Raw genomic sequence first — 22,568 nt, 5'->3', positions numbered from 1 at the left:
AACATTTTGTTTAGTTTTTTTTTTTTTAAAGATTTTATTTATTTATTCGACAGAGATAGAGACAGCCAGCCAGAGAGGGAACACAAGCAGGGGGAGTGGGAGACGAAGAAGCAGGCTCATAGCAGAGGAGCCTGATGTGGGGCTCGATCCCATAACGCCAGGACCACGCCCTGAGCCGAAGGCAGACGCTTAACCGCTGTGCCACCCAGGCGCCCCTGTTTAGTTTTTTTTTAATTTACAAGTTCAGAAGAGACAGTTTTAAAAAGATGATAGCTTCACAAAAAATATATCATGTATATAAAGTAATAAATCCACCATATTCTATATAGCATGACCATATGAATAAAGATAAGAAGTTGCTGTCTTGAAATATTTATTTAAAAAATAAGCCAAGGGGCGCCTGGGTGGCACAGCGGTTAAGCGTCTGCCTTCGGCTCAGGGCGTGATCCCGGCGTTCTGGGATCGAGCCCCACATCAGGCTCTTCCACTAGGAGCCTGCTTCTTCCTCTCCCACTCCCCCTGCTTGTGTTCCCTCTCTCGCTGGCTGTCTCTATCTCTGTCGAATAAATAAATAAAATCTTTTAAAAAAATAAATAAATAAATAAAAAATAAAAAATAAGCCAAGCATGTTGGCTGGTTTCTGGTCCCCTTTGAAGATCTGCTATCAATTATATCTGAAACAGGCTACAGCATATACCATGTGAGACAGTGGGGAGGAATTAACTTTGGAAAACCAAGACAGTCATGTTCTAGTCCTTATTTGGCCCCCAATTAGTCACCCTAGGCAAGACACCCTCTCAAGGCCTCACTTCCTCATTGTTCTCTAAGGTTCTTTCCAGCACTGTGATTCTAAGGTGACTTGAGGGCTCATTTCAGATGATATAGCATTGTTTACATTAAATCACTTCTGGTACATGTTATCAGGAACTGTTCACACATGAAGTCTGAATCATTAAAATGTTTTACTCCATATTTTTCAAGCCAGAAACAGTAATTCCAAACTCAACGATAACACTGTAATTTTTTAAATCAAAATAAGATGAACAGAATCATTAAACTTAGTATTCACAGCATCGAACCTAGAAAAACATATATAATTAATAGAATGTTAAAACCAAAAGAGCATCTGACAGAGAGAGAGAGAGAGACAGACACTGAGACTTGTTATGAAGTGTTTCAATGACAGTTACTCCATAACAACTGTGTACTCAGGATTTGCGGACATAACATTACAAGCTGGGGAAAAAAATCCAGCCCAAATGTCAAATCATGGAGCCAGAATGATTCTGAATTTCCTAAAGACATATTTTGAGAAAGAAACAGAATTCTCCCCTATTTCCCCAACCCCCTGTCCCAAAGGGGAGAATGTAAAATTATGCATATCTTTGGTAATATTTTAGAAAAAATAAGTGCCTAGATATAAAGACAACTTAACACTTTCTCTTCAATTTGTTTTTTATAGCAGACATGTTGATTTCATTTTGAACATGGTATGCCAAATATCCTGAGCTTCCAGGAATAAAGTCATGTAGCTCCCCAAGGAATTTCTTCATGGCATCAATTGATATATAACCTACAAAATAAAAAAAAATACATATTTGAAATACTATCATACTATCTATTTTTCAGTATCTTTTATTTATTATTTATTTATTTCTAAAGAATGTTTTTAGAAAGAAGTAAAAAGAAGAAATAAGGCCAGGGAGAAGATTTTCCATTAAATTTGATAACTACCAGGGAACACCCTCCTTCCCAACTCCCCACTCCCTGCAACATTCTACCTATTTTATTTATTTATTCTTTTACTTATTTATTTATTTATTCATTCATTCATTCATTTTTCAAAGATTTTATTTATTTACTTTAGAGAGAGAGTGTGAGCAGGGGAGGAGCAGGTGGAGAGGGAGACAATCTCCAGCAGACTCCACGCTGAGCGCAGAGCCTGACTTGGGGCTCGATCCTAGGACCTGAGATCATGACCTGAGCTAAAACCAAGAACTGGACACTTAACTAACTGAACCACCCAGGAGCCCCTTCTACCTCCTTTTAAAACACAAATATTTGATTATCCACTTTGACTACTGAGAGTGTAATGCCCTGGTTGGGGATAAAACATAAAGTACTTAGACCAAAATAACTGGGAAGTGTGTCTGGCTTAGAGTGTAATCACTTAGAACTATCTATCCAAGTAGCTACTAACAGCACAAATAGCTCATCTTCAATAGTAGAGCAGGGAACACTTTCCTGCCCTGCTAACACAGGGATAACGTTCTTTAATAAGAAATTAAGGAAAGGGGGGCCTGGGGGGGCTCAGTCGGCTAAGCATCTGCCTTTGGCTCAGGTCACGATCCTAGGGTTCTGGGATTGAATCCCACATTGGGCTCCCCGATCAGCAGGGGTGGGGGGTGGGGTCTGCTTCTCCCTCTCCCTCTGGCCCTCAACCCCCACCCCCCAGGCCCTCTTTCAAATAAATAAATAAAATCTTTAAAAAAAAATAAGGAAAATCATATTACTGATTAGTCAACAGAAGTTATGGGTGTGATTAACTTTGATGCCATTAATAATCTGAAATTGATAAGAATATATTAAAAAAACCTAGAATATAGAGAGTTTAACAACTCAATGACTTTAAGCAATATTACCTTGATAGCAATTGCTTATCTGAGTGTACGATATTTACAATTATTAATTTTTAAAATTAGTCACACATGTAGCTATCAATCAGAACTTCTTATCATGGGTGATAACTAGTGATACCAGACTAAAATAATTTAATTCCAGTCTAAAGCAAAAAAACAAATAAAGACAGACCCCAAAAAAATCCCTTGATATTTTATGGCACATTTGGCTCTAAAGATATTTTTGGTTGTAACAACTTGGGGCCACAGGTTCTAGGGCATAGTTCCAACTTGTATTTTCTGTAACCTAAAATCAAATTCGCTCTATTTTAAAAGACTTAACATTCATTGAACTGAACCCAATCCATTCTGAGGAAGAGACAGTGAAGTTACAGTCACAGAAATTGCTACCACTGCCTAAATTAGAACTGTCACTCACTATACTCCAACAAGAAGTTAATTCCTTCCTGTATAAGCAGATGGGCATGATAAAAAAAAAAAAAGGAAGAAGTACTTGTCATTTCACATCAAAATTAAAGCCAAAGAATCATCTCTAAAGACTGAACCTTTCTTCCAAGAAAGTGCTATTTAAAATTTTTAAAAATTTTAATGTAGGGGCACCTGGCTGGCTCAGGCAGAAGAATATGTGACTCTTGATCTCAGGGCCTGAGTTGGAGCCCAATGTTGGGTGTGGAGGTTACTTAAAACAAACAAACAAACAAACAAACAAACAAAAAATAAAACTTTAATGTAGAAATATAAGGAAAGAAAATAAGCAAATAAAAAGATTAGCAAATTTTACTATGGTTCTATCAATAAAATTAACAAAAGGTTATCACAATTTGAAATTTTCTTTAAAAATTCTGACCAATGATTATTTTTATAGTTCTTTTTTAGTTTGTTTTTAATACAACACTGTCATGACTTTTGAATAGTCAGACAGCAATGAAACAGAGCAGCATTGTTCCATGTCCAAATCTAAGCATTTGTCTTTATTGTATGGCTGATTTTAATATTTATCATTGATTTTTAAAATATGTTATCAAACACTTGGGAAGTCCAAATGAACATGAGACATTTAGAATCTGGTGATAGAGTTGCCTGACACAAAATCAATATCAGTGATATGCCACAACCATGGTTTAAGGGTTACCTAATTTTTATCTGAATGTTTAAGCCTAGGGTTAAATCAGGGTAGCAATTGCTGCTCCCGATATTAGAACTAAAGTACTTCTACTTAGTTCATTGTTCTTTGCAGCCCACAGTGGCTCCTAAGAACCCCAGATTTGACTTCTCTGCTGTCACAACAGTGACACACAAGAGAAAACAGCAGTTTTCTTTGATGTCTCCAAGACCCAGCCTCAAACAACACATTAAAAGTTCCTTTTTAAAGTGCTTTTCTAAAGGCTATGAACAGAAGAAAAAAAAATAATGAAACAAATGGCTAGACTAAGCGGTAAGAAGGAATAGTACTAGGAGAGAAGACATCTAGGGATTTGTGGACTAGTTGCAAAAGTTAGTTTTGACACTGATAAAGAAAATGTGATAAATATACAAATGATTTTTAAAATGAAATTTCAAAAACCTGTATCTTTTAAGTTGCTGTGTTTTAAACACAATTTTTTAAGAACCTCTATTTTTAAAATGATCAATGACCCTACTGAATACTACCCAGATCAAAGTATCTAAATATATGACCTCACCGCACTACTATCCAAATCCCAATGGCCACTTTCACCTGGTTCCCTTGGTTCCATCCTCTCATGTAGTAAGCTGTCTTGTCTTTATGTCAGGCACCAGAAAACCCAAATATAGAGTCCGTGGACACCTGCAAACCTCTTTAAATTATATGTAAAGTTGGCGTGTTATGTTGTGTGTGTGTATGCTAGGGAAAGGGGTCTATGTTTCATCAGCTTCTCAAAGGAAACTATGATTAGAGTTTCCGTGTAATTTATCTTCCAAATTGGGACATCTGAGAGGAAAAAGCTGATGCCAGGGCAACAGACATAAACTGGGACTGTCTTGTGTAAACAGGGATGTGTATTCATGCTACCAATAGACGAATGTTTTAACAGAAAATATGGGACCTCTCTCTAGGTCAATTCTGCGGATTTATTTAATGCAAGTGATATCTCCTCTTTTAGCACGTATAACAGAGGGGGCTTTACTGGCTAGGCTAGGACAACAACTGCTTTACTGTGCAAAATATTCTTTTGTTTCTTCCCTACTTGGGTTTTCTCTAAATTTTATTTTATTTTAAATTACCTGTTACCATGTTGTTCACTGGATAATTCTGAAGAGGGAAGTACATCTGTTTTTCTGTAACTGGAGTCCTTATAAAATGCTTTTCTGTGCTATAAAATGAAACATACAGAAAGTCATATTTATATTTGTTTTTTCCTGAGAAATTATTCCAGGCAATAGTAATCTATTTGCTCTTGAGCAGACTTCAGTCTTACCGGGTGAAAATGTTAAGTGTGGACTTCTTTTGTTCTTCTAAGTAATACAAGTTCCTATACAGATATTTTCAGTTTTCTTGGCCACTTCACAAAATATATTTTTTGTGTGTGTAGAGGCATAAGCCTTTTTCTCAATATTCTTAAAAGCAAAATAATCCAATAATACTTTATAATTAGATAAAATGCATATATACATATGTAATCTTAAATATGCCAAAGAAAGTATAGTGGGCTCTACTTTAAATAATCACAGCATTTTTTGTTATTCAGTGTTTAAATAATTGGAACTCTGTTAACTAGTACTTCAATACTTTATTTTTTTTAAAGATTTTATTTATTTATTTGTCAGAGAGAGAGAGAGAGAGCACAAGCAGGGGGAGCAGCAGGCAGAGGGAGAAGCAGACTCCCCGCTGAGCAGGGAGCCTGATGTGGGGCTCAATCCCAGGACTGGGGATCATGACCTGAGCCAAAGGCAGACGCTTAACCGACAGCCACCCAGGTGTCCCAAGTACTTCAATACTTTAAATAAAAAATGAAATCTGGGAAAATCATGAAGTACACTAAGATTCTGAAGTGACTTCTGAGTTAAAAAGAAAAAAAGTTAAAGTATTCTGAGTGTAGTTGTGTAGTATAATTAATTATATTCTAACTTTTAAGAGCTAAGTAGTTTGCAACTAAAATATTCTGTTTTCTAACTGCAGCAAATAACAATGTTTGCTATATTTAGACCTAAAGTATAACCAATGGATAACAGAATTATATGAAAATAAAAACCTCAATAATTAAAAGTTGGGGTCATCCTTAATTTATTATTTTCCTTAAAAAAATCTAAAATTATCGTTAGTGATAGTCAAAGCTTTATTTTCAATTTTAAAAATTAGATTTCATCTGAACTCTTCTAAAAGAAACTACAGCTCAGTTAGGATAAGATCCTTCAAATAAAGCAAAATAGTGTTTCCAGAAGAGTCAGGGACTAAAAAAGGATAACCATTATTGTTATTTATTATGGCTCTAAAATTTCTGGCTAAGCAATGAGATGCGGGAGGGTAGAGAAAGAAATGGAAGTGATATCTAGTAAAAAGGAAGAAGCAATCTTTCATATAAACAACTGATATGATTGTGTACCCTGAAAAGCCAAAAGAAATATTTATAGAATCTTAAAGATTCCAAGTGGGTAGTTATAAGACAAATATCCCTAAATCAATAACTTTCCTATATAACAGCAATAGCAATAACTAATAAAAATAATAAATAAATAAATTAATAAATAAATAAAAAATAAATAAATAAAAATAAAATGGAAAAAATGATCCCATCCACAATAGCAACAAAATTCATAAAAATCTAGAAATAACCATAACAAGAATTTTGTGATTCTACATGCAGAAAAATAGGAAACTTTACTGAGATATAGAAAAGGAAAATAAAGAAAAACAAAATACATTCTCCTGGGTAGGAATATTAAAAATTATAAAGTCATCAGTTCTTCTCAAATATAACACAATTCTCAACAGGGATTTTAGAGGTTAAGAAAAAAAAATTCTAAAATTTACCTGAGCAACAACTTGTTGGAAGATCTAATAGGAGGCAGACCAAATTTATAATAGAATGGGAAAAAAAACCCTAGCAATAATCTTAAAAGACATATAAGATTTATATGAAGAAAATATGAAAATGTTCTTTAAGGGCCACAAAAGAAAATCTGAACAAGTGGGGGAAAAAATACCATTTTCTCAGATAGGAAGATTCAGTATCAGAGATAGTCTCCCTAAGTTAATCTATACATTTTTTGTAATGTCACCAGAAAGAACAACAGTAATTCCTTAAAAATATATGAACAAGGTGGCTCTAAAATTCAGATTGAAAAATAAACCAGAAAGAATAGCTAAGAAAATTTGAAAAAGAGTAAAGAGGAAAAACTAGCACTAGATATTAAATCATTTTATAAATAACTAAAACAGAGTGGTGCTGTTGCGTGATAAATGAATGAAATATAAAAATATAAATTGCAGAAATAGACCCAAATACTTACAGGGATCTAATCTATGATAAAGGTGGCATTTTAAGATGGGGTGGGGGGGAGATAAATTATTTTTAGTTATTAATCGTTTTATTAATTATTAATAAATTATTAATAAATTATTTAATCAATAGCCACAAGATAGCTATCTGGAGGAAAGAGAAAAAAATAAAGTGGATCCCCACCTCACATCTTACACCAAGACATATTACAAATGTGTCACAGATTTAAATTGAAAAATAAATGATTAAGAAGAAACCATAGCAAAAAATAATAATGATAATAATCTTAGGAGTAGGAAGCCTTCCCTAAGTACAACACAAAACCTGAAAGCCATTAAAGAAAATGTTAATAAGCATGAATGTATACAGTAAAACATATTTGCATGACAAAATCCAACATTTTTTAAAGTCAAAAGACAATAGGCTAAGAATTAATTGTAAGTTATTTCACAATGAAGTAATTCTCCTAAAATGTAAAGGGTTCTTATCAAAAAATAAAAGCAAAACTCAATCAATAGAAAAATGTGCAAAGGATATGAACAAACAGTTCACAGAAAAGGAGATATAAGCGGTTCTCAAACACCTGAAGACACTCAACCTCATTCATCGTAATAGCAATTCAAACAAAACTAGACTAAGATACCATTTTATACCTATCAGATTATCAAAGACCAAAATATATGATAGTACTCTGTGTTGGAGAAGGTATAGGGGAAGTGAGATGACTAACCATCCCCAGTTTACCCTAGATTAAGGGATTTCTCAGGACGTGGGACTTTTCAGTGTTAAAATCACGACAGTTCTAAGCAAACCTGGACGTTTGGTTGCCCTAGCTGGAAAAGGCACTTTTATACACAGCCAGTAGGAGCATAAATTGGTTTAACATGTAGGGAAGGCAATTTGATAAGACGTATCAAGGATACAAATCTACATGCCTTTTGATCTCCTAAAAATTACCCTACAGATACACACACAAAATGACATTACATAATCATTCACTGAAGCATTGTTTTTAATAACAAATTAGAAATTACCTAAAAGTCCATTAAAATAAGCAACAAAAAAATAAATCAAATAATTAAATTAAATCATTAAATCCACATAGTGGAACACTATACAATACAAAATGAAACAGTACAAAATGAAAAAGCTCTTTATGTAATAATATGGAATGATCTCCAAGGTAAATTACTGAGTGAAAAAAGGCAAGGGACTGAACAGGGCTTATAGTCTATCACTATTTGTAAGAAAAATACTTATATGAATTGGTTGTTTCTGGGAGGGAAACTGGCTCACTAGGGATTAGTATTTTCATGTATCCCCTTTTGTACATGTTGGATTTTGATTAATTAAAATTTGAAAATAGAAAAATAATATGTAGGCATGAAGAATTAAGGAAAAGATTTTTAAAAGGAGAGTAAATGAGTTTGGGACTTGCCTTGTCAGGTATTAAAATACGTAAATGAAGTTAAATAACTTAAAAGAATATTGTACTGATATAAAAATAGGTCCACAGATTAGCAGAATAAAACAAATAGTCTAAAAACAGATCTCCATATACATAAAAATAACATGACAAAGGGAAATGACATATCAGTTGGATATAGATATATTACTCAAAAAAAAAAACAGTGGAAATTTCTTATTTGCAAAACAAAATCAATTTAGATCTTCACCTATTACCATATATCAAAATAAATATTTTCAGAATTTAAAACTGATTTGATCTCTGAATGGGAAAGAACTTTTCTGAACATAAAAGCAATAGAAGAAATTATAAAGGAAAAGAGATCAATTTAATGATGCAGAAATTTTAAACTTCTATTTCTAAAAAAGTATAAGCCAGACAACAAACTGAGGATATAATGTAACAAATTGGCAAAATGATAATATAGCTGTTATATTAAGATGCCAGACAAGTTGATAAGACAAACAGTGAGACCCCCAATAAAAAAGGGAGAAAGGATAAAAACAAACCACAGAAAAGAAATATAAAATGCTAATAAATTCAAAAAGGTTCAAAGCCATTAGTAATCAAAGAAAAATACACATTAAAACAAGAATTTTTGTATATAACTATAGCAAGAAATGTACTCATGTTGATGGTAGTTATCTCTAAGTGGTGGGGTTGCTTATAATTTAAAATTTGTTTTCTATTTTGACAAATTACATGCATTATGTTTATAACAGAATAATTAAATTCATGCAATTTTCAGAAGATTTTGGGAACATATTGGGAAGTGGAAAAAGCATAGTAATTACGAGTTTGGATTCTGGATCGGCTAGACTTAGCTTCAAATTCAGCTTCACTATGTAATGATGATGTTGGGTGACAGCTCTCTGAACCTGTTTCCTCAATGGTGAAATGGGGCTAATAGCATTTATCTATCATACAAAGTTATGAGAATCAAATGAACTGATAAGCTTACAAGTGTCTTACATTTAGCAAGTGTTTAATAACTGGTTCATCACCTACTGTTCGATATCATTAGTAGTATGCCAACAAAACAAACCCTTTTCCTAAGGGCAAAGTTTATTTTATCTATGTTCATACTGCACCCTCTGGTGGTTCTAAAAAGAAAAGGCTCTAGGTTAGATGCGTACCTAGGATCTATTCATATCCTTTATCGGTTGTTATTATTATTGGATTGGACATATTTTCCCCAAATTTGTAAGCCCCCTTTGTATTCTAAACTAGTTTTTGTCAGATGTTTTTCCAAGTGTATATTTTTCTTTTGACTTAGTTTATGGTGTTTTTATTGCCATGTACAAGTTTAAAATACTTTTGGTAGTCGCACTTAATCAAACTTTTCCCTGATGGCTTCCATGTTTTGCAGGGCAACTATTTCTTAAAGAACTTATGTATCTGATATCTTTCCTAGTCAGGTGAATCACTGGGAGTTACTTTTTATTTTCTATTTCCCAGCCTTCTCTTACAAGGTCACTTAGGATAATTATTCTTTCCTTCATTAATCCCTTAAGAATATCTTCATGGTCTTACCTCTCCTATTCTTACTTTTCTTCCTCTTTTTACCAGTTTCTTATCTCAAAAAAGCATAACAAGTTCAAAGGAGTGCTATACATAGAGATCCCAAGACTTAAAATATGGATTCTCTAACTTAAGTGGTAGAATATCTGGAAGTCACAGGACCATGAAACAATAGTTTACTATACTTAATTAAATACACAACTTTGTGTAAATTAGATAACTAACTTCAAATTATAACAACTAAATGGTAGGTACCAAAGATGTAAGAAAAAAACTATGGAAGAAAAACTTAAAATTGAAAAACCTATATAAAGTAAACCCATTATTTTTATATTGAAGAGAGACAGCTACTATGTGATCATTTTTATTTCAGCAGCCAAATACCAGACCTTTGAATAGCCAGTACTCCCTATGGGTATTTGACAACCATGGAATTAGAACATATGGAATTAAGACTAGATAATGAATAACTCTAAAACAAAGGGGGCCTCTTATAGATTGGCTCTAACATAATGGTAAGTCCATGATTGTCTGTCTTTTTAAATTTAATTTCTTAATCCAAAGTAAACACATTTTAAACAATTTGGAAAGGAAAGGAGGAAATCACTCAGAACTTGCAATCCTAATAAAATTACTGCTCGTATTTCATGTATCTCCTTGTTTAAAAAACAATGTAACAGTAATCACAATATACACAAATTCTTATTTCTTTTGTGCAAGGATAGTCCATCATGGTGGTTGGCTCTGGAATTAGACTGACCCAGTTCAAATCCAACTTCTCCCCACTTAGTTTATATGACTTTGGGCAAATTAATATATCTAATCCTAGATCTCTTTTGCTGTAAAACAGCAATGGTGATAATGATATCAATTATGTAAGAAGACTGTGAAAATTAAGTGAGATAAACACAGTTAGTGTTCAAAGATGCCTACATTGAATTGAATATCAAAGAAGTGTATGAATTCAATACCTTTTGGATAATTCTTTTTCCTGATCTGTTGCTAGTTCACTGCTTTCCCCAAGGGCTTTTATTTCATTTGGTGCTATTTCATCATGCTGGGGATAGCAAAAGAAATCACATTTTTAAAAATCAGCACATCAATGATCCAATCAAATGTTTTTTAAAAAAACAAAGTAAATTGGCAATATATATCAAGAGTCATAAAAATATGTATACACTTAGGTCCATTCAATCTAGTTTGGTGGCAAAAACTTACAATACTTTGCACACATACACGATTATACTATTTGTTTTTAAGGCTATGTAATGCAGCTATGTATTTTTAAAATATCAGCTGTGGTTGTATTAGGTTGTAAAATTTGGGCTAATTTTGTTCTCTTTTCAATTTTTGACATTTTCCCTAATGTGGCCATGTTACTCTTTAGTTTTTAAAAGATAAGGAAACAAAAAATTTTTATTAATTTAAACTTTCTTAAAATCCTTGACTTGAAAATTCCTAGGCTCCCTTGAGTTACAAATCAAAAAGTAGAAAGTAAGCTGAACAAATTATATTTCCCCTTCAAAATTAAAATGGAGTATTTAGCTATGAAGTTACGAAAGAACAAAATGTATATTTAGCTTTTCAAAAAGATTATGTGAGGGGCGCCTGGGTGGCACAGCGGTTAAGCGTCTGCCTTCGGCTCAGGGCGTGATCCCGGCGATCTGGGATCAAGCCCCACATCAGGCTCCTCCGCTATGAGCCTGCTTCTTCCTCTCCCACTCCCCCTGCTTGTGTTCCCTCTCTCGCTGGCTGTCTCTGTCTCTGTCGAATAAATAAATAAAATCTTTAAAAAAAAAAAAAAAAAAAAAGATTATGTGAAAGTGACTCAGATACTGGTACCTGTCACATAATGTAATTACTTAATATGCCATTAGGAAATTTCTCTGTTTAGATTACAAATCCACTCCAAACAATAATAATGTTCACCAAATTACTTGCCAGATTTACCCTTGTTGTTGCCATTCAATGAAGTACTTTCTACTTATATATTCTATGTTACATTATTATAATTGGCTAATACCAATCAATATTTTGAAAGAACAAAATCATTTATCATAAAATCATATACTTTCTAGAGTCAGTCGTCACTACAGGCAAGTTCTACTAATTTTTTCATAGAAGAAATATTGGATTAGTTTGGAGCTGAGAAAATTTGGTTCCATTTTGCTAATGCCTACTATGTGAACTAAAACAGGTTTTTACCTTCTCTTTACCCCAGTTCTCTCATTTCCAAAACTGAATGATTAAATTAATGGGCTTTAAGGAGCTTTTTAGCTCTAAAGTTCTTCATATCCAATAATTATTGTTAAATAACCATTCGATCACCACTCACATCCCTGAAAACACTATGGCAAGCCAAGGATTAGATATTTTAGTCCTTAGTACAACATAGCCAAAGATACTAAAATAACTATGATTTTAGATGATGACAACTTGGGAGGAAAAAAAAACGGATTAATGAAAGAAATACAAAATGTGTAAGTTAATTGCTTGGCTTCAGACATAAAAATATTTTCTCCCTGTTTATTTTGAAAATTTTCAAACTCTGAAATGTTAGGGAATAATATGGTAAGTACTATATACCTTTCACCTAGATTCATAACATGTTGACATTTTTATTACTCTGATTGCCTTCTCTCATTTTTTATTTTTTGCTGGACCACTTGAAAAGATTTGCAGATATGGCATTTTACTCCTTAATCTTTAGCTTGCATTTTCTTTAAAAAGCATTCTTTTATCTTTGTAATACCATCACAATTAAGAAAATTAACATTAATTCAATATCACCAAATAATTCATATTTAAATTTTCCCAATTGTTCTCACCATGTCTTTTTCACTTTTTATTTAAAAAATATCCAGAACCCAATCAAGGTTTATGCATCATATTTGGTTGTTATGTCTCTTGATCTAGAACAGAATTCCTGCTTTTTCTGTTTTTGTTTTTTATGATATTGTTTTAAAGAGTCTAATGTGATATGTCTCACATTCTGGAATTGTCTGAGTGTTAATCAGGTTAAGCATTTTGAACAAGAACACTATATAGATAACATTGTATGCTTTTTATTATATCACATCCAGCTGAACATAATGAGAGGTTCTTCCAATTTGGGTGATGCTAAATTTGACCAGTTGGTTAAGGTGGTGTCCACCAGACCTCCCTACTGTGAAGGCACATTGCTTACCTTTGTAACTAATAAGTAACATGAAGGGTGATAATTTGAGAACAGGTTTTAACATCCATTAGTGACCCTGCCTAAATCAATTATTTTATTGGGGATGGTAAAATGGGGTTTTCTATTTAGTTGCTATTTTATAAGGAAAATTTCCCTTATCCCACCTTTCCTTTCCTTCTTTCCAACCCTCCTTCTTGCCTTCCTTTCTTTCCTCTTCTCACCTTCTTTCCTGCCTTCCTTCTGTTCTTTTTTTTTTTTCTTTCTTTATGCTTCTGGGGTATCACTATCGAATCATGGATTCTTTTAAATTTAATGTACTATAATTCATTATTGTCATTCTTTTTGATGCTCAAATTATCTCAAATTTGGCAGTGCATAAATTTTAAAGTAAGTCAAAAGCATTGACAAATTTGAGGCAGGGGCGCCTGGGTGGCACAGCGGTTAAGCATCTACCTTCGGCTCAGGGCGTGATCCTGGCGTTATGGAATCGAGCCCCACATCAGGCTCTTCTGCTAGGAGCCTGCTTCTTCCTCTCCCACTCCCCCTGCTTGTGTTCCCTCTCTCGCTGGCTGTCTCTATCTCTGTTGAATAAATAAATAAAATCTTTAAAAAAAAAATTTGAGGCAGAATAGCAAAAGCTATAAAATAGTCAATTTTCAGTATTGTACACATTTATTGAGGGGTATTATTCAAAACATTAAACAAATGACACAACACAGGAATAAGTAAATCGGAATCTATGCTGGCAGTAAAAAACTGGTAAATATTGTGCACCTATTATTCCCCTAATTAATAATAGAATCAAATTTTCAAGTTTTTTACATGAATGATTTTATTCATATGAAAATATCTCAAATTTATCAGTGTACTAGTGTGAAAACAATATCAGAGTACATAATGTTCAATAAAACCATGCCCTTTAAATTACATAACTGGGATCACTGGTGTTAACATGTCACAAGTAAACATTTTTCAGATTACATTGCCTTCAAAAATTTTTGAAACTGTAGATTCTCACCAAATACTTTAATTTATTCTTACCTTCTCTATCAGAATATGTTGGTCTTGTTCCCAAATAAAACTACCAAGTTTTCTTCTTATTTCTGTGGTAAGAAAAACAAATCCAATATTATTTTTTAAACTAAGTTTGTAGAATTTTCTGAAGTTTACTTGTAGTCTGAAATTTCTACACCAGTGTTATTCCACTTGCATCAAACTCACCTAAGATGCTTGTTTAAAATGCAAATTCTTATTGAATCAGAAGACTGAGGAGGAGCTCAGGAATTTGCATTTCTAACAACCTCCCCAGATGATTCCAAAGCATTATGAGAACCACTGTTGTAAATTTTTTCTGCAGAATTTATGCCTTCATTAGATATCTGTCTTTAGGCCAGCCATTAATAAAGAAAATTGTCCAGTCAAAATTATAGGCATAGAATTCCTAAATTTGTAGAGTAGAGGTCCTCAATAATTCAATAATTTGGTAAAAGAGGAGTGGAAGAGAAACATGTCTAGCGGCCATAGTACTATAGGAATTCTAACAACGCTCAGCATGTCAAAGGACTATGTCATCATCCTTAATGATCTCAAAAGCTTCCACAGTAGCCCAGTTGAGGACAAAAAGGTAACACTCCTCTAGACCTATGTTGTCCAATATTGTAGCCACTGGATTAGCTATATATAGGCACCATATTGAAATGGGGCTAGTCCAAAGTGTAATGTGCTGTGAGTATAAAATAAACACTGGATTTCAAAGATTTAGCATCAAAAAAAAGAATGCAAGTATCTCAATAATTTTTATATTGGTTATATATTGAAGGATATTTCAGATATATTAGGTTAAATAAAATGTATTCTTAAAATTAATTTCACATGGGGTGCCTGAGTGGCTTGGTTAAGCTTTCAACTCCTGATTTCAGTTCAGGTCATGATCTCAGGGTCATGAGATCCAGTGGGGAGTCTGCTTGAGATTCTTACCCTCTCCCTCTGCCCCTCCCTTTGCTTGGGCTCCTTCAATCTCTAAAAACAAATAAATCTTTAAAAAATTAATTTCACTTATTTTTATTCATAGATTTCTTATTTATACTAGAAAATTTAAAATTAGTATGTGGTTCACATTTGTATCTCACACTTCTACTAGACAATAGTGGTCTAGGTGGATAATAATGTATACTTTTTATTCTTAAAAAGAAGCGTGTTTTCATTTAAAACAGATCTTTCAAAATTTTATCTATTATTTTTTAAAGATGTATTTATTTATTTTAGAGTGAGAGAGAGCGCGTATGCGGCAGAGGGAGAAGGAGAGGGATTATCAAACAGACTCTGCACTGAGTGTGGAGCCCCCAACACATGCCTCAATCTCACAACCCTGAGCTCATGACCTGAGCCAAAAATCAAGAGTCAGATGCTTAACCAACTGAGCCACCCAGGCACCCCAATGTATACAGAACAATACAAATATATAGGTTCATTATTAAAATGAGTCTTAAAATTTCATTATAATCATGAAGAGATTCAAAACTAGCAAACATTTATTAAATGTTCACATGTCAGACTATTTAATAACAAAACCAGTAAATATTGGATTCTAGCCAAGGAGCACTGTGAGGGCAAGATCTGCTTTTTGTCTTATTCACCACTGAATCCCCAGCACCTTGGTTGAAACCTGACACATAGGAGTTTAGTGAATGTGTGAGTGAGCAATAAACAATGCTAAAATATACACCCAAGGCAATCTGACTGAGAACAAAGATCAGTCAAGTTGGGAAACCTAGCTGGATTTGGCTAACAGAGATTGGATAAATGATTTTTGCTAACCTTTTTGCAAGCACGCAGGAGGAAGAATGAAATGACCTAAAGCGACGGAATTTTTTATTTCAGTATTAGCTACTGCAGAGAGATAGTAGGCGTGAAAAACTGTAGCATTATCTTCTATGTAATCAAGGCTCTGATATATTCTAGAAGAAAGAAAGGAAATATTTTAGGTTATAAAATAAACAAGAATGTATTCAACCTTTCAAAAGAAAGAATAAGTGAGCAGAAGCAGGGATAATTATCTATAGGCAATCAGGACACTGGGGAATAAGGGAGTGGGGAGGGGGCAGTCAGGGTGGTGATTAGACCTCTGGTTTGTAATCGTAATGTGAAGGAGGATCTCAGGTGGGCAGATTGGAGGCAGAGGAACCTCTCTGCAAGCTACTGTGATTCCAGCAAGAGGTCATGACCTTGTGTAGGAAGATAGTAGCAGTGAGTGCCAAGAACATTCACAGGGCTACATGGTACATTTACTGTGGTGTTTAGCCACCGCCTGATTAATGGGAGTGGGGTTGTTATTCACAAGAAACTGCTAGGCTTTTAAGTTTGAGAACACAGGACCTGGGGCAGGGGTGAAGGGGCAGTCAGGAGATTTGGTTGAAACACATGTATGTGATGGGCCTTCAAGGCACCACGTAGAGATGTGGGAGAGACAGCTAGAAACACACGACTGGAACTCGGGAAGACTCGTGGACCTGGTAGGAGGCCATGTCATTGTGGCAGAAAGGCGAAGAGAAAGGTTGTTTATATCCCTCCCCCCTTCCCATCTAGAGCTGAAAACGTGCTCCTTTCCCGTCTATTGCTATCATCAATATTTCTTAGTGACTGCGACTTCCATCTTCAGCTCCTGGATCATCATGACCCAAGAGGCACTGCCAGGTGGCCTTCAGGTACCTCAGCGTGTCTGGGTGGGAGGCATCACAGCTGAACAAGAAGTCGGCGGCCCTTGGGTCACTGATCGAACCTCCTTCGGCCACTGCGGAGACAAGAGCACAAGGTGAGCTTATCAAGTACCCTGGGACCAAAGGACTATAGAGAAGAGAGATGCTCTGCCCACCACCTCACCCGCGCCTTCCACCCAGCTGCCTACCCCAGAACTGCCTCAGTTCTCGGCCGACGCTGCCGCAGAACCAACCCCGCTGCCCTTGAAACATGGCGATCGGCCCTCACACGGGGGTGTGGGGGAAGGGGGGCTAACGGGGATCGCTGATTGGTCTGAGGTGCGAAGCCAAGCTCGATGATTGGTTCTCAGAGTAATGGGCGGGAAAAGCCTGAGGCTAAAGGAAGAAGAGTCTGGTCACTACCAGAGAGCTGACGGAAGCGTGGGTTTGTGGAGAAGCCTCTCATCTTTCCCCTGATACGGCGGAGAAGGGCCAGTCATGCTTGTGAGTTTTAAACCTCAGTGTTAAAGTTATTGTGCTGTTGTTACAGGCATGGTCGCAGGCTCTGTGGCATCAGGTATTATTTTGAAGCCAAACTCATTTTATCATTTCATTTATAAATGTTTCAATTAGAATCTCCAAAAGATGAGGCCTTTAGAAAGACAAAACCAGAATACCATTATCACACTTAAAAATAATTCTTTAATACAAATTTCACCAGTGTTGAAATTTGTTTTTTTCAAAATTGTGCTTTTCTTTTTTCCACCACCCACCACCTACCCCCTTACATCGGTTTTGATAAGCTGTATTTTTCTGGTGTTGGGTCCATTTAATCTAAAACTTCAAAAATATTCATATAAAGGTCGTAAAACTTTATCTTTTTTAATGTCTGCAGGCTCTGTAACAATAGTTCCTTTTCCATTTCTGTTATTAGTTTTTTGTGCCATTTTATTTCTTAGTTGCACCAGAGGTTTGTCAATTTTATTAGTCTTTTCATAGAACAAACTTCTGGCTTTGTTGATACTCTTTAATGTATTTTCTATATCATTAATTTCTGTTCTTATGATTTCCTTGGTCTTTAATTGCTGTTTTATTAATTTCTTCAAAGAGATGAGTGACTTTCATTCTATTTTCTAATATGTGCATATAAGGCTATAAATTTTCTTAAAACTGTGTTTAATTTAAAAATTCCAAACACGTGATTACGCCATTATTTTGTTGTTAATGATTGCTGGTTTAAATACATTAAGGTCAAAGAATATGGCCTATATGATTTTAATCTTTTAAAATGTGTTGAAATTTCCTTTATGATGGAAGTATATGGTCAGTGTTATGTGTGTGTTTGCAAAGAATATTTTGCAGCTGTTGGATATTCTGAGTGTTGGACGCAGCATTCTGCATGTTTATTAGGTCAAGTGTTTTGATCATATTGTCAGATTTTTCTATCAGTTACTGAAAGAAGCGTATTAAAATCTCCTTTGTGGATTTATTGATTTCTTGTTAATTTTTGCTTTATATATATATTGTAATTATGTTAGGTGCATGCTAACGTATACTTGTTACTTCCTACTTGACTGAACTATTAAGCACTTAAATATGAAAGGCAAAACTTTAAAACATATGAATAAAACGGGAGAATACCTCTCGGGCCTCTGAGTAGAGAATAACTTTTTAACAGACACAAGTATTAACCAGTAGGAGAAGATATTTGCAGTATGAGTAATCAACAAAGTATTGGTATCTAGAGCACATAAGTAACTCTATGAATCAATAAAAGACAACATAATAGAAAATATGGGCAAACAGCTGAATAGACATTTCATAGAAGAAATTTAAATGGCCAATAAACTTATAAAAAAGATGCTCAGCCATAAGGGTAATTAGGGAAATGCAAACTTAAACTATGAGATACCATTATGTACCCACTGTACTGATAATAATTGAATTGCTAAAAACATAGATTAATGGGAACTGTAGGAATGTAAATTGGCATAGTCACCTTGACCAACAATTCAGCATTATTTACTTGAAGATGTACATACTGAAGTGCCGGCATTTATTAGATATATACCTGAGAAACTCTTGCTCCCCTTTACCAGTACACCTTGTGCAATATGTTTATGGCAACATTGTTGCTAAAGCAACAGCAACAATCAAAGACAAAACTAGAAACAACCACTTTTTTTTTAAAGGTTTTATTTATTTATTCATTCGACAGAGATAGAGACAGCCAGCGAGAGAGGGAACACAAGCAGGGGGAGTGGGAGAAGAAGAAGCAGGCTCATAGCAGAGGAGCCTGATGTGGGGCTCGATCCCACAACGCCGGGATCACGCCCTGAGCCGAAGGCAGAAGCTTAACCGCTGTGCCACCCAGGTGCCCCGAAACAACCACTTCTTTATCATAGGAAGACATAGAACATAATTCCATTCATTTAAACTTCAAAAAACAGGCATAAGGGGGGGTGCCTGGATGGCTTAATTGGAAGAACATGTGACTCAAACTCAGGGTGGTGAGTTTGAGCCCCACTTTGGGTGTAGAGATTACTTAAATATTTTTAAATTTTTTTTAAAAAACAGGCATAATGAAACTTTCTTTTTAGGGATACATATATATGCAGTAAAGAGAAAACTAAACAGTACGGTTGTTGGAAAAATATACCTATGAATTATTTTCAGAAAGGAAAAAAACAGATACAAAATGTAGAATAATGGGGCACCTGGGTAGCACAGTGGTTGGGAGTCTGCCTTCGGCTCAGGGCGTGATCCCGGCATTATGGGATCGAGCCTCACATCAGGCTCCTCCGCTATGGGCCTGCTTCTTCCTCTCCCACTCCCCCTGCTTGTGTTCCCTCTCTCGTTGGCTGTCTCTATCTCTGTCGAATAAATTAATAAAATCTTTAAAAAAATGTAGAATAATGATTACTTTAGGGCCTAGAGAGGCACACAGGGGCTTTAAAAGGTTTCGATACTATTTTATTTGCAAAACTAGATGGTCAACTAATAAGTCTTTGTTTTTTGTGTCATTCTCTAAATTGCATATATATATATATATATTATTACATACACTCTTTTGTGTGTATTTTACAATTTAAGTCTTAAAAATAATCAAGTAGGTCAACTTAGGAGGATTTTATCTAAAGTAGTTAAGCAAATATTTGGCCTTGAATAAATCACCTTTACTCATCTGAAAAATTAATTTGTCCAAAGCATCTCTTTCCTTGGAAATACTTGGTAATCCAGTATTACTTTTTCCCCCTCCTATATCTCAACTATATTATACAACTGTGCGATGGGGGCGCCTGGGTGGTACAGTCGTTAAGCGTCTGCCTTCCACTCAGGGCGTGATCCTGGCGTTCCGGGATCGAGTCCCACATCGGGCTCCTCTGCTGGGAGCCTGCTTCTTCCTCTCCCACTCCCCCTGCTGTGTTCCCTCTCTCTCTGGCTGTCTCTCTGTCACATAAATAAATAAAATCTTAAAAAAAAAAAACAAAAAACAAAAACAACTGTGTGATGATATCGCCATTGCTATTCTAAAAGTCAATTTAGTCAGAAAAATGCAAGCCATTCTACTTTTCAGGTTCTTACCTCAGCGAATCCTAACACACTGACTTTACCTTCTACTTCATATTTTTGTTACTAGCAGCCTCATCTCCTATAGCCTGGGATAAAACAATATATAAGATAGCCCTAATCATAATTCTTAATGAATACCGTTCAGAGTCTGTTTCTAGCAGGAAAGTCTCATATAGATGTTTTATTATTCATACTCATTGGAAGAATTCCTGCCTTTAATTGTAATCTGAGTTCTACATAGAAGGATTATTCAAATTATTCAGTATAAAATAACCAATTATCTGGGAAAACTGTGCAAAAATAAATTTATGTCATCTATTTTAAGACAAATGCTGGGAAGTTGAGGTAGTATGTTAGAGAAATTATTAAGGTGGATACCTACAGATAGTGGAAAATATGTATACACCTGTGGTCTGTTCTTGTTCTCCTGGTGATTTGAAAAAAAAAATCATTTTTTCCTCTTTTAAAAAATGTTATTGTGGTATAATTTACATTAAATCTACCCATAAAATCTACCCATTATAAGTATATGGTTCACTAATTTCTAGTATATCTATATAGCTATGCAGCCTCACCACAAAAAAAAAAACACCATTCATTTTTAAGAAGTATATTTACCAATTTCAGATTCGAATTTTTATTCATTCCTACTCATCTTTCACTATCTGCAACTTAACCACAACTTTTCTTCAGCATTTTCTCTTTCTATTCTGGTGAATATAAACCTCCCCTTTCTCTGAACTCTCTATTACTTGTCTATCCCCAAGGACAGACTTTAGATATCAATTATCTAGAACTCTGTATATGACTTAATAGGTAGGGGCTAGGCCCTATTCTATATATCAAATTCGTTGTTGTACTACTTGAAATTCTCTACCACAGTGCCTAAAACCTATCATTAGAAACATTACTTACTGAATATGGTCTATATGTTAGCTAGTAAGTGGTACCAGACCAATGTTAAATTTTCTGAATTTGATAATTTAGTACTGTGATCATGTAAGAGAGTATCCTGGGGGTGCAGGCATGTGGAGCATGCCTCAGTCAGTAGAGCATGTGACTGTTGATCTTGGGGTGATGAGTTCAAGCCCTACTTTGGGTATAGAGCTTACTTAAAAAAAAGAGAGAAGAGAGTATCTTGGTTCTTAGGAGATACTCACTGAAGTATTTAGGAAAAAGAATCATAATGTCTGTAACTTAATCTGAAGTGGTTCAGCAAAAATAACATTAGCCATACACTACACACACAAAATCATATGGGGTGGATATGGGGGAGAGAGAATAAGAAAATGTGGCAAAATGTTAATAACTGATGAATCTGAGGGGGAGTACAGAAGAGTTTATCATACAAAATGCAATTTTTCTGTGTTTGTATTTTTCTTACAAAATTCAAACTTACAAAAATTTTTTTCTTACAAAAAGATTAAAAAGAAAAAGTTCCTTTAGGTCCATAGTTCTCTGCCTTACCTACACATTAAAATCACCTGAGAGCTTTTAGAATTACAAATGCCCAGGCCCCACCTGCTAGAGATTTTTATTTAATTGTTCTGGGTGGTGTCCAAGCACCTGAATTTATGTCTCCCCAAATAAGCCCTTTTTTTCTTTTTATGCTTCTTTTATGTCTTTCGAAACATCTAGCAAGGTTTCAAGCACAAAACAAGTCCTTATTACATTCTGATTGAAGCGAATTTATTTATTTATCTATCTATCTATTTATTTATTTATTTATTATTTATTTGTTTTTTAAAGATACACAATTTGGGGCATGTGGGTGGCTTAGTCAGTTAAGCATCTGCCTTCAGTTCAGGTCATGATCCTGGGGTCCTGGGATCCAGCCCTGCATTGGGCTCCCTGCTCAGGGGGGAGCCTGCTTCTCCCTCTCCCTTTGCCGCTCCCCCCACTTGTGCATGCTCTCGCTCTAAAATAAATAAAACCTTTTGCAAAAAAAGATACGCAATTTATTTATTTTTATTTATTTTTAAGTAGGCCCCATGCCCAATGTGGGGCTTAAAGTCACAGCCTCGAGATCAAGAG

At 34.8% G+C, this 22,568-nt stretch overlaps 1 protein-coding gene across 1 annotated transcript; it reads right to left on the bottom strand.

Moving 5' to 3' along the window:
- Positions 1-1,430: 1,430 nt before the first annotated feature.
- TERB2 (telomere repeat binding bouquet formation protein 2) lies at positions 1,431-17,234 on the bottom strand. The gene is made up of 7 exons (XM_026518407.2): positions 17,171-17,234; positions 16,975-17,056; positions 16,084-16,223; positions 14,308-14,369; positions 11,060-11,145; positions 4,884-4,972; positions 1,431-1,573 (listed from the first exon to the last, which is right to left on the bottom strand). The coding sequence occupies exons 1-7, from the start codon at positions 17,232-17,234 to the stop codon at positions 1,431-1,433; spliced, it is 666 nt and encodes a 221-aa protein (XP_026374192.1).
- Between the last annotated feature and the right edge of the window lie 5,334 nt (positions 17,235-22,568).

The sequence above is a fragment of the Ursus arctos genome, unplaced genomic scaffold (assembly GCF_023065955.2).
Source record: "Ursus arctos isolate Adak ecotype North America unplaced genomic scaffold, UrsArc2.0 scaffold_36, whole genome shotgun sequence".
NCBI lineage: Eukaryota > Metazoa > Chordata > Mammalia > Carnivora > Ursidae > Ursus > Ursus arctos.
This window is presented reverse-complemented; position numbering and strand designations above follow the sequence as displayed.

Bases quoted from the DNA above. Each gene is read 5' to 3' on its own strand.
- TERB2 (XM_026518407.2), bottom strand. From the start codon at position 17,234: ATGTTTCAAGGGCAGCGGGGTTGGTTCTGCGGCAGCGTCGGCCGAGAA. The intron at 16,224-16,974 runs GTACCTGAAGGC...TCTTTCTTCTAG, and splicing joins TCCCACCCAGACACGCTGAG to AATATATCAGAGCCTTGATT. The intron at 11,146-14,307 runs GTAAGAATAAAT...TGCTATCCCCAG, and splicing joins AACATATTCTGATAGAGAAG to CATGATGAAATAGCACCAAA.